Raw genomic sequence first — 11,567 nt, 5'->3', positions numbered from 1 at the left:
CTTACAAGCCGACATGAAATGCCCTTTTCCCTTAGTGACTCTGCTGCAGCAACCACATAGTGCAGATTTGTTCCACAACTCACAATGGTAACATCTGCTGAAGGATCTTCTGTGATAACATATGCTCCGAATTTCACCTTGTGGCGGTCCGTGTTTGGAACAGGTCCTACTGGATCTCGTGCAATAGACAGCATCGATGGACCGTGATGATTCTCAAGAGCAACCTTCCAGGCACCCACAAGTTCTTCCCTAGATTTTGGCGTCAGTTTTCATTAAGATTGCTCAAAACATCCAGGGTTCAATACTTACCCGTCACACGGTCGGATGTAAGTAAGGTTTGGCATCGCACGATATAGAGAGTCAAGCTCCACCGGTTGATGTGTAGGTCCATTCTGTCCCTCAGCGAAAGAATCATGAGTTGCAATGTGAATAACCGGTAGATGGCTCAAAGCACCCATTCGAACACCTGGAGCAGCCTGTTGAGAAAAGTTGTGGTCAGCACGCTGATGCTTGTTAAGGGCGGGGAACATTACATAAATGTAAAACATGAAAAAAGTTGCGGTGATCGGGAGGAAGGTGCCAGGATTATATGCTGCAAGGCCGTTTGCAATGGATGCCATAGCATGCTCTCGGATTCCGTTCCGTAAGTAGCGGCCTTTGTAACTCTATTTGAAAATTAGAATGGGCTAGAAAGAAGATCAAGGAATAGTTCTACCTGCATCGGGTGAAAGACGTCTGTCAGTGAATAAGAAATCTTATTCGAATTCACCAGATCTGCTCCGCCACCACAGAGAGCTGGATTTGCAACCCAGAGCTTTTCCAAAAGATTCCCGTTCACCTCCCGAGTAGCCAGTCCCTCGAACTCACAAGGTTTGACCGCGTCCAAAAATTTCAGCCAAGGCCCTTGAGAACCATCAATTCTTGATTGGAGGTCCTTCGCTCTTTGAGGACATGCATTCTCATATTCTTTTCTCAGTGCGTTCCATTTATCTTCCAACTCTCGTCCAAAGCTTTTCCTTTCTCTAAAGAATTGTACTGGCTCGTCAGGAACGATATGAGTCGATTCCTCAGGCAGGCCGGCAAGGCGTTTCAAGTGGGCAATACTGGTTTTGTCAAAGGTCCCATGATGGGCCTTGTATGTTCCCGCTGTTGCGGTGTCGACTCCAATAACGGTATAACAGTGAATGAATACTGGCTTCCCTTTAGAAAATTTTGCGAACCGCAATGCTGCCACGATTGCTTCAACATCATAGGAAGCATTGGCAACATCGATTACCTCCCATCCAGAAGCCCGCATCTTTGTGTTAGTATCTTCTGAACTAATCCACTCTAGAGGACCATCACAAGTGACTTGATTATCATCATACAGCAGGACAAGGTTGTCCAGTTGTAGATGACCCGCTAGACTGATCGCTATGATAATTGAATTAAACCAATAACTGTATATGATTGATTGAACTTACCTTCTAGAGCAACACCCTCCATTAAACATCCATCGCCAGTCATACAGTATATTCGCGATTGTATGAGTGGCTCCAGTGATGCTTCATTAAAGTTTGCTGCCAGGTTTTTAGACGCAATCGCTAAGCCAACGGCATTAGCAATTCCCTGTCCAAGAGGACCAGTAGTGACCTCAATTCCTGGAACTTCGATTTCTGGGTGTGCGTGCGCAATAGTAGTATATCCGTTCGTCTTTGCAGCTCCATACCCCTTTAACTCATCCATTGTCCAGTTCTCGTACCCAACCAGATGATTCATGACGTACAAGAACATACTTGCGTGACCTGGAAAGAGATGTAAACTTTTGTCATACCATTGAGAATAGCCTGAGGGGCATACCGTTAGAGAGAACGAATCGATCTCGATCGAACCAATCTGGGTTTGACGGATTATATCTCATGACATATTTCCATAATGCGACTCCAATAGAGGCCATTCCTAATGCAGAGCCACCGTGCTCACCTGCATTCTGCATACACATGTCCATGACCAAATTTCGTACAGCGAGTTGGGCATAGTCATCCGCAGATCTAGGAACCCAACCCCCTTGAACGTCCTTGGTGGTTTCATTTTTGATGATTTGAGCTTTGGTAATGGTGGTGGGTAGCCTCAGATGTGACTCGCTGGACGCCTCCTCGAGGGTGGTGCCATTTAGTTGAGGAGACATGATTGATCAAAAATGTAGAGCAGATGAACTTCAAAGGATAGTTTGAGGACGTGTCGGGCTTATTTGTTAGCAGAAGCCTCAGTACATATGGTTCCTATATTTCTCCCCCGAACTCGTTGGTGGTGGAATGTAGCCGTGGTTCCTCCGAGAGGAATCGTGGGAGCCATTTTCCGGTATAGTACGCAGGTCCTCGGACGAACAATTCCAAATGCACGGAGGTACAGTACGGGTACTGGTGGCACATTTTGTCGTCACTTTATTTGCTGTAGCGGAAACTCAATTGGACCGATATTTAGTTGGTTATTATGAAAACGCGTTGACGGAAATTGCGTCTCGCATTTCCGTAGAGGTGGAAGTCGACTTCGCTGGCTCACAGGTCTCGCCAGAAAATTCGATTACGCCGGCGCCAAATTGCACGCAGTGAAATCATCTGATATTATAACCTGTTAAACTTCGTTTCTTATGGCTACATTTAACCAACATACAAAGAAAGGTACTGAAAACAAGAGCTGTAAGGGAGCTTAAGGGAAGATCTTTGCAGCCTTCATTCTATCCCATGCCGTAAAATAACCTTGCGCAGTGTCGATCGACTCCATGAACCCAACTTCCCGGGCACGCGAGAGATCATACTGTCGGTCAAAATCAAACTGTACAAGCATGAAATGAACATGTGCCCAATTTTGGAATTTCATCCCAGAAGGATCTAATCCATGTTTCTCGACCATCGCTCCCCAAGCCTTTGCATTTTCTTTCACAAAAGCTTCCATGGGCTGAGAGTCAGGCTTGGGTCCCCTTCCAATAAGATCAAAGTATGTGCATATTTTAGGCCATACCTGTGCCCAAGTGACTGTATCACCATCGGCGATGTTGAATATGCCACCGTTTCCACATTTTTGGGGGTTCGTCGCGGCAAAGATTTCCATCCTCGCAAGTACGTCTTGAAAGGTATCCGAGTGAGTCGAATTGTATCCATGCTCGAAGCCAGGGAAAGGAACAGTTGCCCCGACGCCGTTAACTTCCTTATAAAGAGAAAGGTAGAGTGCTATTCCTTGCGCCATGTTCATTGCATTGGAGCCTGGCACGAATCCCACGATTCCATCTGGACGGATCTCAGTGAAGGTCCAGGACTTGCCTTTGGAGAGCTCAGTGAGCAGATCGTATTGCGTATAGTAGAAGATTTTGTCCTGGTATGGTTGTGGAATACGCGGCATGTCTTCTCTTAAAGGCGGCGCAATGTTGACCTCTTTTGGGAACTCGAGCCCATATCTATAATGCACGCGAGTTAGCTAAAGTTCTAATTATTAGTGGACGAATTTTGGCTCACCCTTTGCCCCCAGTTTGGAGAATGACAACTTTCAGATCCTTTGAAACTTCCTCAATAGACCGTATTGCAGTCTCTAACAACGAAGTGTTGACCTTTCTAAGGGACTCAAAATCATCCGTGGCAATGTACGCAGTGAAGAAGACATGCGAAACAGTGCTGACATCAGATATTTTCTCTTTCAATAATCTCACGACCTCTGGGACTGATTTGGTGAAGTCGATGCCACTGATAAGATTGATGCGCGGATCTGGTGCAATCCTAGCTTGTTGCAAACTGAATGGACGGTTTGTAGTGCCCGTGATGCGTGAAAAGGTGGATTTTGTGGGATATTCCTGGATCTGGTTCAAAATAGACCAACCAGAGATGCCAGAGACTCCAAGAATCAATGCGTGTGACATTTTGTTGTTTGTTGTTCTTTGACGACAAAATTAAAGTGAATAGAAGTTGTGGTGATTGAAGATGAATTGCTTAACGAAGAAAAATATGAAAAAAGGGGAAGGGCGTTTTTGGTAAGCCAGCGGATCATGGTTTCCGAGATCTGGGGATCTGCATGTCTCCACAAATTCCCGATAGAGCCCTCAATCTATCTTAAAATAAGCCCCCGCATATTTCAATATTGGAAAAACTCCTTTCTAGCAACAAGTTATTTGACATCTCCAGAAATTATGGCGTCCAATTCGGCAGATCTCGATCGCAGCAATGACAGGTACTTGCACCACACCGTACAATCTCTTTTCTCCTTGAAAGGGAAGGTTATTGTGATCACAGGCGGCGCAAGAGGAATTGGTCTTGCATTTGGTATTGCTGTAGCAGAAGCTGGAGGAGATGTGGCCGTTCTCGACGTTCTAGAAACCCCTCACGAGCATTTTTCTAAGCTTCAAAATGACTATGGCGTCAAAGTCAAACTTTACAAGTACGTCAACTAATTTATCTCGCCAAGATTTTCTGTTAGAATACCATTTTCATTCTCATTCTAGGACCGATGTTACTAAGTTCGAGATCTTGAAGGCAACTTTTGACGAAGTAGTGGAAGACTTTGGGCGTATCGATGGTTGGTAAGTATATTCTGCCCACAACATTTGTCGTACAGGAGAATAACAATAATGGATTATAGTGTCGCGGCGGCTGGAATATGTCCAGACCAGCCTTTCCTTGAGCGAAGCCCAGAGGCAGTAGCACGGTGTTTTGACATCAACATCACGGGCGTGTTCTTCACTGCTCAGCTTGCTGCCGCGCAGATGGTACGCCAAAAACCAACTGAATTCAATCCAAAAGGAGGTTCTGTTATCCTCATAGGTTCAGTCGCAGCATATCAAGCTAGCAAAGCTCAGTATTTATCGGATTATTGCTCAAGCAAGGGTGCTGTCTTGTCAATGGCTAGAGAGCTAGCGGTAGAGCTGGCCGATCGCAACGTGCGGGTCAACAGTATCTCTCCTGGGTATGTGAATATTTCTTTGCATAAATCAAGGAAGAACTATGTTGACGCCTAAAGATACATGATGACCGATATGACGCTTGCGATCTCCGATACTAGACCGGGACTTGCCAAGATATTCGTTAATGAGCCACCGATGAAACGCATGGGAGACAGAACAGATTTGAAGGGTGCATGCGTCTATCTTCTCAGCGATGCTAGCGCATATCACACCGGAGATGATTTACTGATTACTGGAGGTATTCATGCTGGAAGAACCGAGTAGGAGGTAGTACAGCAAATTTCATAGGCAGAAACTTCAACAATTTGAAAATAGTACGTAGCCTTTTGCTCAAATATGGTGCAAGAACCTGTTCATGACGATAAATGACAAAACTCATGCTGATTACTCCAAATAGTGATCCACGGTGATATGGATTGCACGCTGAGTGAGCATACATCGCTTCGAAGTTATCTGATTTGCACCATATCCTGATCTAAGAGTCATCTCTAGTCCTCACTTTGTTAGTCCAGAACATTATTTGACTCATCAGAGCTGTGAAAAACTACTGAGAATGTGCAGATACTAGCATCTTGAAAAAAAGAATATTCGATCACAACACGTTCATTCTCTAAAACTCACTCAATGGTTCTTTTTATCTGGAAATCCGAAGTCTATACCAAAAGCGGGATATACGTAGCGGGTTACAAATCCTCTCTTGGCAGCCAACGTCTTCAAAGCTTTCAAGTCCATACAGTTAATCTCCACAACCTCTTTGTTCGAATTGATACGCAGAGGGTTCACCGACTTAGCCAAGACAGATAAGCCTCTCGAAACTGCGAATTATGAGTTGGTGGATGCTTTCTGTTTGAAAAAAATAGTCACTTACTATGGAAACTAATGAGAATTGTTGATGCTGAAACTCGATACTCATCTGCAATTTTCTTGATACCCTCGTCGGTCAACAAAGAAGAGCCAGCGCTGCCGAGCGGCGAGTAGGCCGTAATATGGATATCTTTTTGCTTGCAAAAATCGACGTTATCATACTGAGGCAGGAACGGATGGTTCTCAGTCTGATTGACTGCTGGCACAACTGACACATGTCCCAAAAGCTCTTCCAAGTATTTTACGCTAAAGTTCGCAACTCCAATAGCCTTAACCTTGCCGTATCGAGAAGCTTTTCCATGAGCTGGTAGGTCTCAACATATGACCAAGAATGTTCGATGTCTCGGGAACCATCTGGCAACTTCGGAAACAGTGGATGATTCCCTTACTTCTCAGGCTTGCTCTTTAATTTTGAGGGTAGTATAAGCATACCATTTGGATTCATAGCAACTGGCCAATGCATGAGATACAGGTTCACATAGTCCAGGCCCAAATTCTTCAGACTCTCGTCTAAGGCCTCTTCCACTCGTGAGTGGAAGGTGGACCATAATTTCGTCGTTACAAAAACATCTCTTCTTTTGATGCCAGCTTGGAATGCCTCGGTAAGTCCTTGTCCTACTTCCACCTCATTCTCATAGCAGTAGGCGGCATCGATATGCCTATATCCATTCAGAAGTGCATGAGTGACAGCGAGCTTAACTTGCCCAGGTGAAGATTGCCATGTTCCCAGACCGATCGCCGGAATGTCGGTGCCGTTTTAAGTTTCAAAAGCTTTTCCGTCATGCTGGGAGGTTTGTGTCATAACCAAAAAATGTCTCTCGTTCACATTATCCACATCACGCCAAAATGTCCTCTTATGACCAATTCAAATCTTCAAGGCCAGTGTCACGGAGTTTCGGAAGCACGTGACTTCCGCTGATCGGAATCTGGATTCCGTTTGGTGGCTTGGAACTTCTACAATGCAGGAACACCACCTCGGAAAATCAGAGGCCGTGTAATTCAGCTTTCGAAAACCGTAACAGTATCTTAGCAGTAGGAAGACGGTGGTGACTTGAGTCTTGAGTGGCAAAGGCAAACGATTAGTCAAAGATGGTCTTGACTTTGGAAGCAGTTCACGGCAAACACCAATCGTCCACATGGTCAAACGGGAGCTCATCCAAATTATCGAGAACATGTTTATGAGTGGTTAAAGTACAGTTAAAGCGAAATAGATTGATTGTGCCCAGTTACACATCTGTGTTCCCTATCGTGATAGTCTTCAAGATCTCATACTCCGCCATTCCATATTTGCTCCCTTCGCGTCCATATCCACTTTCCTTGATTCCACCAAACGGCGACTTAGCAGCGCTGATTTTTCCTGTATTAACCCCAACCATGCCACATTGAAGCTCTCTGGAAACCCTCAGAATGCGGCCGATGTCTCTATTAAAAAAGTAGCCTGCGAGGCCGAATTCAGTGTCGTTGGCGAGTCTTATAGCCTCATCCTCTGTTGTAAACTCAAAAATAGCGGCAAGAGGGCCAAACGTCTCTTCGGTCGCAATTTTCATTTGCCTAGTGGCGCCTGTCAAGACCGTTGGTAGGAAGAACAATCCTGACGTATTTCGGGCATATCCTCCTATTTCCACCTTGCCCCCTTTCGCAATAGCGTCTTCAACATGTTCCCTGACCTTGTCGACTGCTGCTCTGTTCACAAGAGGGCCTTGAGTCGTCTTGGAGTTGATGCCTGAGCCTATAGAAAGTTCGCTGACTTTTTGCACGAGCTTTGAGGTGAATTCCTTTACAACAGCCTTGTGCACAAGGAGGCGATTGGCACTTCATCTAGTTAGTAATGGATCTTAGGCTAGATTGCTCGCTATACTCACCACACGCATGTCTGACCTGTGCATCGAAATTTACAGATCATAGCAGCTTCAACAGCATGATCTAGATTCGCATCGTCAAAAACGATAAATGGAGCATTCCCTTCTAGTTCCAAGCTACACTTTTTTAACGTGCCTGCTGCAAGCTTTGCCAGCATCTTCCCAACACCAGTAGATCCTGTAAATGATAGCTTGCTGATACTTGGATGAGTCGCCAGCATCGTGGCTGCTTGTCTGTTACTAGTAGTGCAGACCTGTATGGCTTTTGGAGGTAATCCAGCTTCAATAGCAAGCTTTACAAGGGCTAGGCAGGTGTGTGGTGTTTCTTTCGGTGGCTTAATAACAACAGCGCATCCTGCCGCAAGTGCGGGTGCAATCTTTCCAGTTATCATGGCCGCGGGGAAGTTCCAAGGAGTGATGATGCCGCAGACACCAATAGGCTGTTTCAAGGTCATCACAGTTGTGTTCGGAATTGACGATGGAATTGAATCTCCATACGACCTTGGGGCCTCTGCCGCGAACCAAGCAATAAAGTCTGCAGCATAGACAACTTCGGCTTCTGCTTCCAACAAGGTCTTACCGTTTTCTAAACAAAGAATAATGGCCACTGCTCAAATCAGTTGGGCTCGTTACAATTTCCATAAATGGCAAACATACAATCCTTCTTGTTTTTGATCACTAATTCGTACCAGTTACGAAACAATGCAACTCGCTGTGCTGCAGTGGTCGAAGTGTAATAGTGTTGTTGTGCAATTTTTGCGCTTTCTATCGCGGTATTGAACTCGTGTTCGTTGAAACTCGCGACCTGGCTGATTTTGCTTCCTCCCACAGGCTCTGTGGAAAGTTAATCTTGGATAAGCCCTCATTTAAATGTTTCAACGAACATATCAAAAACATCAAAGCTCTCGCTGCTTCCAATCCATGAGCCATCCACGAAGGCATCGCAAATGAAGAGGGATTTGTCAACGAGCTGAATCGTTAGGATACGCCTAGCTCTAGAATCTTGTCATGGCTTACCTGTGAAATTGGAGAAGCCTCCGGACCTTTGAGGATGTGTTAGGCTGCCATCTCTAGAGTCTGGCTGGGTTGCTTTCAGAAAAGTTTTCCCAAAAAGATAATGTAGATATTATTCCACAAATGCAAACAATTGTAACGGTCAGTCATAGCTTTCACAAACTATATAGTCATATAAATGATATCTTTCACGCCACCTCAAATTCACTTCCCTCGGTACTGCAAGTGCAGGTCCAAGAGCGCCCGGAAATGTCTAGTTCTCCCCCTCCGACGGAAACTAGATTCCATCCCGTTTCCGGCACCATGGGCAACTCAACACTCGGTGTGCTAAGAATAAGTAGCTGGAAAGGCCAAATATGAAAATAGGAGAAATTTCCAGAACTCGGAAGCTGGGCAGGCCAAAGCTGCGAGCTCGGCAGTTTAGGACTTGACTGCTTTGAATTTACAGCAGGATTTACTTGATATGATAGTTCGGCAGCTTGATTCCTGCACAATGCTCATGATATGATAGAGTCGATAACGATAGAGAGGCATCTTTGACCACAGCTTCTCTCGAGAAGCGCAGAGACATCTTTTTAATTTTTTTCGGACGCTTAAATAAAAACTACGAATACTACATCCCTGACCGTCATCGAGGTAAGAACATTAAGTGAACTAAACAGGGCGAGATAAATCTTTGGAACTGTAATTGTGAAATAAGATAAATTCACATGCTATTGCCACCCTTACTCCAAAAGCTACTCCACAGAAAATCTGCTTAGCAAGGAAGTATGATAACCGTAGAAAGCGGCCACAACCAAAACACTCAACCGTGACTGCCAACTCAAATTCCTCACCCATCTCCTCATTGTGTTAAGCCACCAAAGCTTCTCGCCACCTTCCATGTAAAACGCATTCCATTGTGGGAAATAAGTCTTCCTCCAAAAACTTGCAGCCGTGCCCGCCCAGCTTGCTGCGTTCCTCCCAAAATCACCGATGTACCAATTGGAACAGGCGCCGGAGAATACAGTGTTGCGGAGCCCATCATGGATTTTAGCTGTTTCACGATCTTCGGCTGATTGCTTGACTTCGATGACGGAGACGCGTCGATCGAGAATGGGTATAAATAGAGATTTGATGGCAAAGTCGACTTGGACCTCGCAAGAGAAGAGGGCGGAGTTGTTGGCGGGGAAGGTATTGGGTCCGAAACTAGAATGCATTAGCTCTGAAGATTGGATTTCGAGATCATATACGGGCAAAAGAGCAGAACGACTTACATGATTGCCATGTTGGGAAAGTTGTGAACATAAGTTCCAAGGTAAGCCTGAGCGCCTCTGCATTCTCTCCATTGCTGATTGAGGGATATCCCTTGCTTGCCGATCACTTTCATAGGTGTCAGGAACTGAGAAACCTGGAAACCAGTTGCTAACACAATGATATCAAAGACATCCTTGGTGCCTGTGCTGCTGATTATCCCATCTTCAGTAATCTCAGAAATGCCCTCTGCTACAAGATCGACATTTGGGCGGTTCAAACAGTCTAGGTAATCAGGATCAAAGATCCTCCGTTTGCAACCCAGTGCGAACGTGGGTACAACGAAATCATGATATTTTTTTGGTGTTTTGCCATGTATGTACTCCTTCGACTCAGCTTCGGCCTTCGCTCTTGCTTTGATCCCCGCAGGAGTCGGTAAATAAGTAGTAGACTGAGCGTCAGCATCAAGAAAGATTGATAGGCGGAGTAGCCGCATCCAGAGGGGAACTACTCGGAAGGCAAACTTCTCGAATTCGGAATACCTCTTGTTTGGTCGATCGTGGTACCACTGAGCGCTCCTTGCGTATTGCTTGACGAAAGAAACTTTGCCTGCGATGTTCGGAACCACCTGTGCTGCGCTACAGCCATTTCCAATGACGGCCTAAAAGTTCCGTTTCTTAAAAAGAGTCCGTAAAATAAGGAATGATAAGATCTACTCACCATTCTCTTGCCTTTATAATTCACACTGTGATCCCACTCAGCAGTATGGAACATGCTTCCCTTGAAGTTCTCCTTGCCTTTGAATTTGACGTCTCGGGGGAACGAGATTCCGCCAACACATGAGACCAAGATGGTAGCAGTACGTGTGTACTCAATTTTTGTGAGTAGATCGCGAAATTTGACATGCCATAGGGAGGTCTCCTTGTTCCATTCTGCTCCGAGACATTCCACGGAAGACAAAATATGGGATCTGAGCGAAAATTTGTCGACAGTGTCTTCCATATACTGCAATATCTCAGGTTGATCCGCGAGCACTTTCGACCAATTCGAATTCAGGTTGAAACTGAAGGAGTACAAGTGAGTGGGAATATCACAACCGCTATTCAACGGTCAATTTCTAGTTACGACGAAAAGCCTAGAGGGTGCAGACTTACCATCCTGGGTACGTATTGGTCCTCCAAGTTCCCCCAGGACCGTCTAGTTTCTCGTATAAGGTAAAGTCTTCAAAGCCTAGAGTGTGCTTCAATTTGTATGCCAGTGCGATCCCAGAGGGACCAGCACCGATAATTATGGCGTTGGGCGATCGAGAGCTAACCATGGTGATGGAATAGAGTTATTGTGTACAAAGTTGACAGTACTTTGCATTCGCTTGTTGAAGTTGCATTCGACTTCTTATATTCATTCTAGCTCACAACCTAAAGATCCCGTGAAATAATCTGGTTGAGCAGAGCAATCAAGCCGATTCAGTAATGTTTGCCAAGAAACTTCGGATTCCAAAAGCCGACATCTGGAAGCAATCAGCGCTCCCAACATTTTGGTCGTGAACCAAATTCCGCCCCAGATTAGCATCTTCGGTCCCCGTCCCTCCCCCGCCAAATAATTGGCATTTCCGAGATTATCATTCGCTCTCTCATGAGGAATAAATCCAACTTCTCCAAGTACTGGGATGT

The 11,567-nt window shown here is 45.3% G+C and overlaps 3 protein-coding genes across 3 annotated transcripts; 1 reads left to right on the top strand and 2 right to left on the bottom strand.

Annotated features, from left to right (window-relative positions):
* Positions 1 to 2,688: 2,688 nt before the first annotated feature.
* On the bottom strand, positions 2,689 to 3,889 carry GLAREA_10455 (NAD(P)-binding Rossmann-fold containing protein; the record flags this gene model as incomplete). The annotated part of the gene is made up of 2 exons (XM_008080505.1): positions 2,689 to 3,433; positions 3,492 to 3,889. The coding sequence occupies 2 exons, from the start codon at positions 3,887 to 3,889 to the stop codon at positions 2,689 to 2,691; spliced, it is 1,143 nt and encodes a 380-aa protein (XP_008078696.1).
* A 267-nt stretch (positions 3,890 to 4,156) lies between these two features.
* Positions 4,157 to 5,191, top strand: GLAREA_10454 (NAD(P)-binding Rossmann-fold containing protein; the record flags this gene model as incomplete). The annotated part of the gene is made up of 4 exons (XM_008080504.1): positions 4,157 to 4,404; positions 4,469 to 4,546; positions 4,606 to 4,929; positions 4,984 to 5,191. 4 exons carry the CDS (start codon positions 4,157 to 4,159, stop codon positions 5,189 to 5,191), a joined length of 858 nt encoding a protein of 285 aa, XP_008078695.1.
* A 357-nt stretch (positions 5,192 to 5,548) lies between these two features.
* GLAREA_10453 (ALDH-like protein) lies at positions 5,549 to 11,215 on the bottom strand (the record flags this gene model as incomplete). The annotated part of the gene is made up of 12 exons (XM_008080503.1): positions 5,549 to 5,742; positions 5,796 to 6,095; positions 6,224 to 6,450; positions 7,022 to 7,603; positions 7,654 to 8,257; positions 8,308 to 8,484; positions 8,668 to 8,693; positions 8,857 to 8,991; positions 9,406 to 9,852; positions 9,921 to 10,558; positions 10,618 to 10,996; positions 11,052 to 11,215. 12 exons carry the CDS (start codon positions 11,213 to 11,215, stop codon positions 5,549 to 5,551), a joined length of 3,873 nt encoding a protein of 1,290 aa, XP_008078694.1.
* Between the last annotated feature and the right edge of the window lie 352 nt (positions 11,216 to 11,567).

The sequence above is a fragment of the Glarea lozoyensis genome (assembly GCF_000409485.1).
Source record: "Glarea lozoyensis ATCC 20868 chromosome Unknown GLAREA13, whole genome shotgun sequence".
Classification (NCBI taxonomy): domain Eukaryota; kingdom Fungi; phylum Ascomycota; class Leotiomycetes; order Helotiales; family Helotiaceae; genus Glarea; species Glarea lozoyensis.
This window is presented reverse-complemented; position numbering and strand designations above follow the sequence as displayed.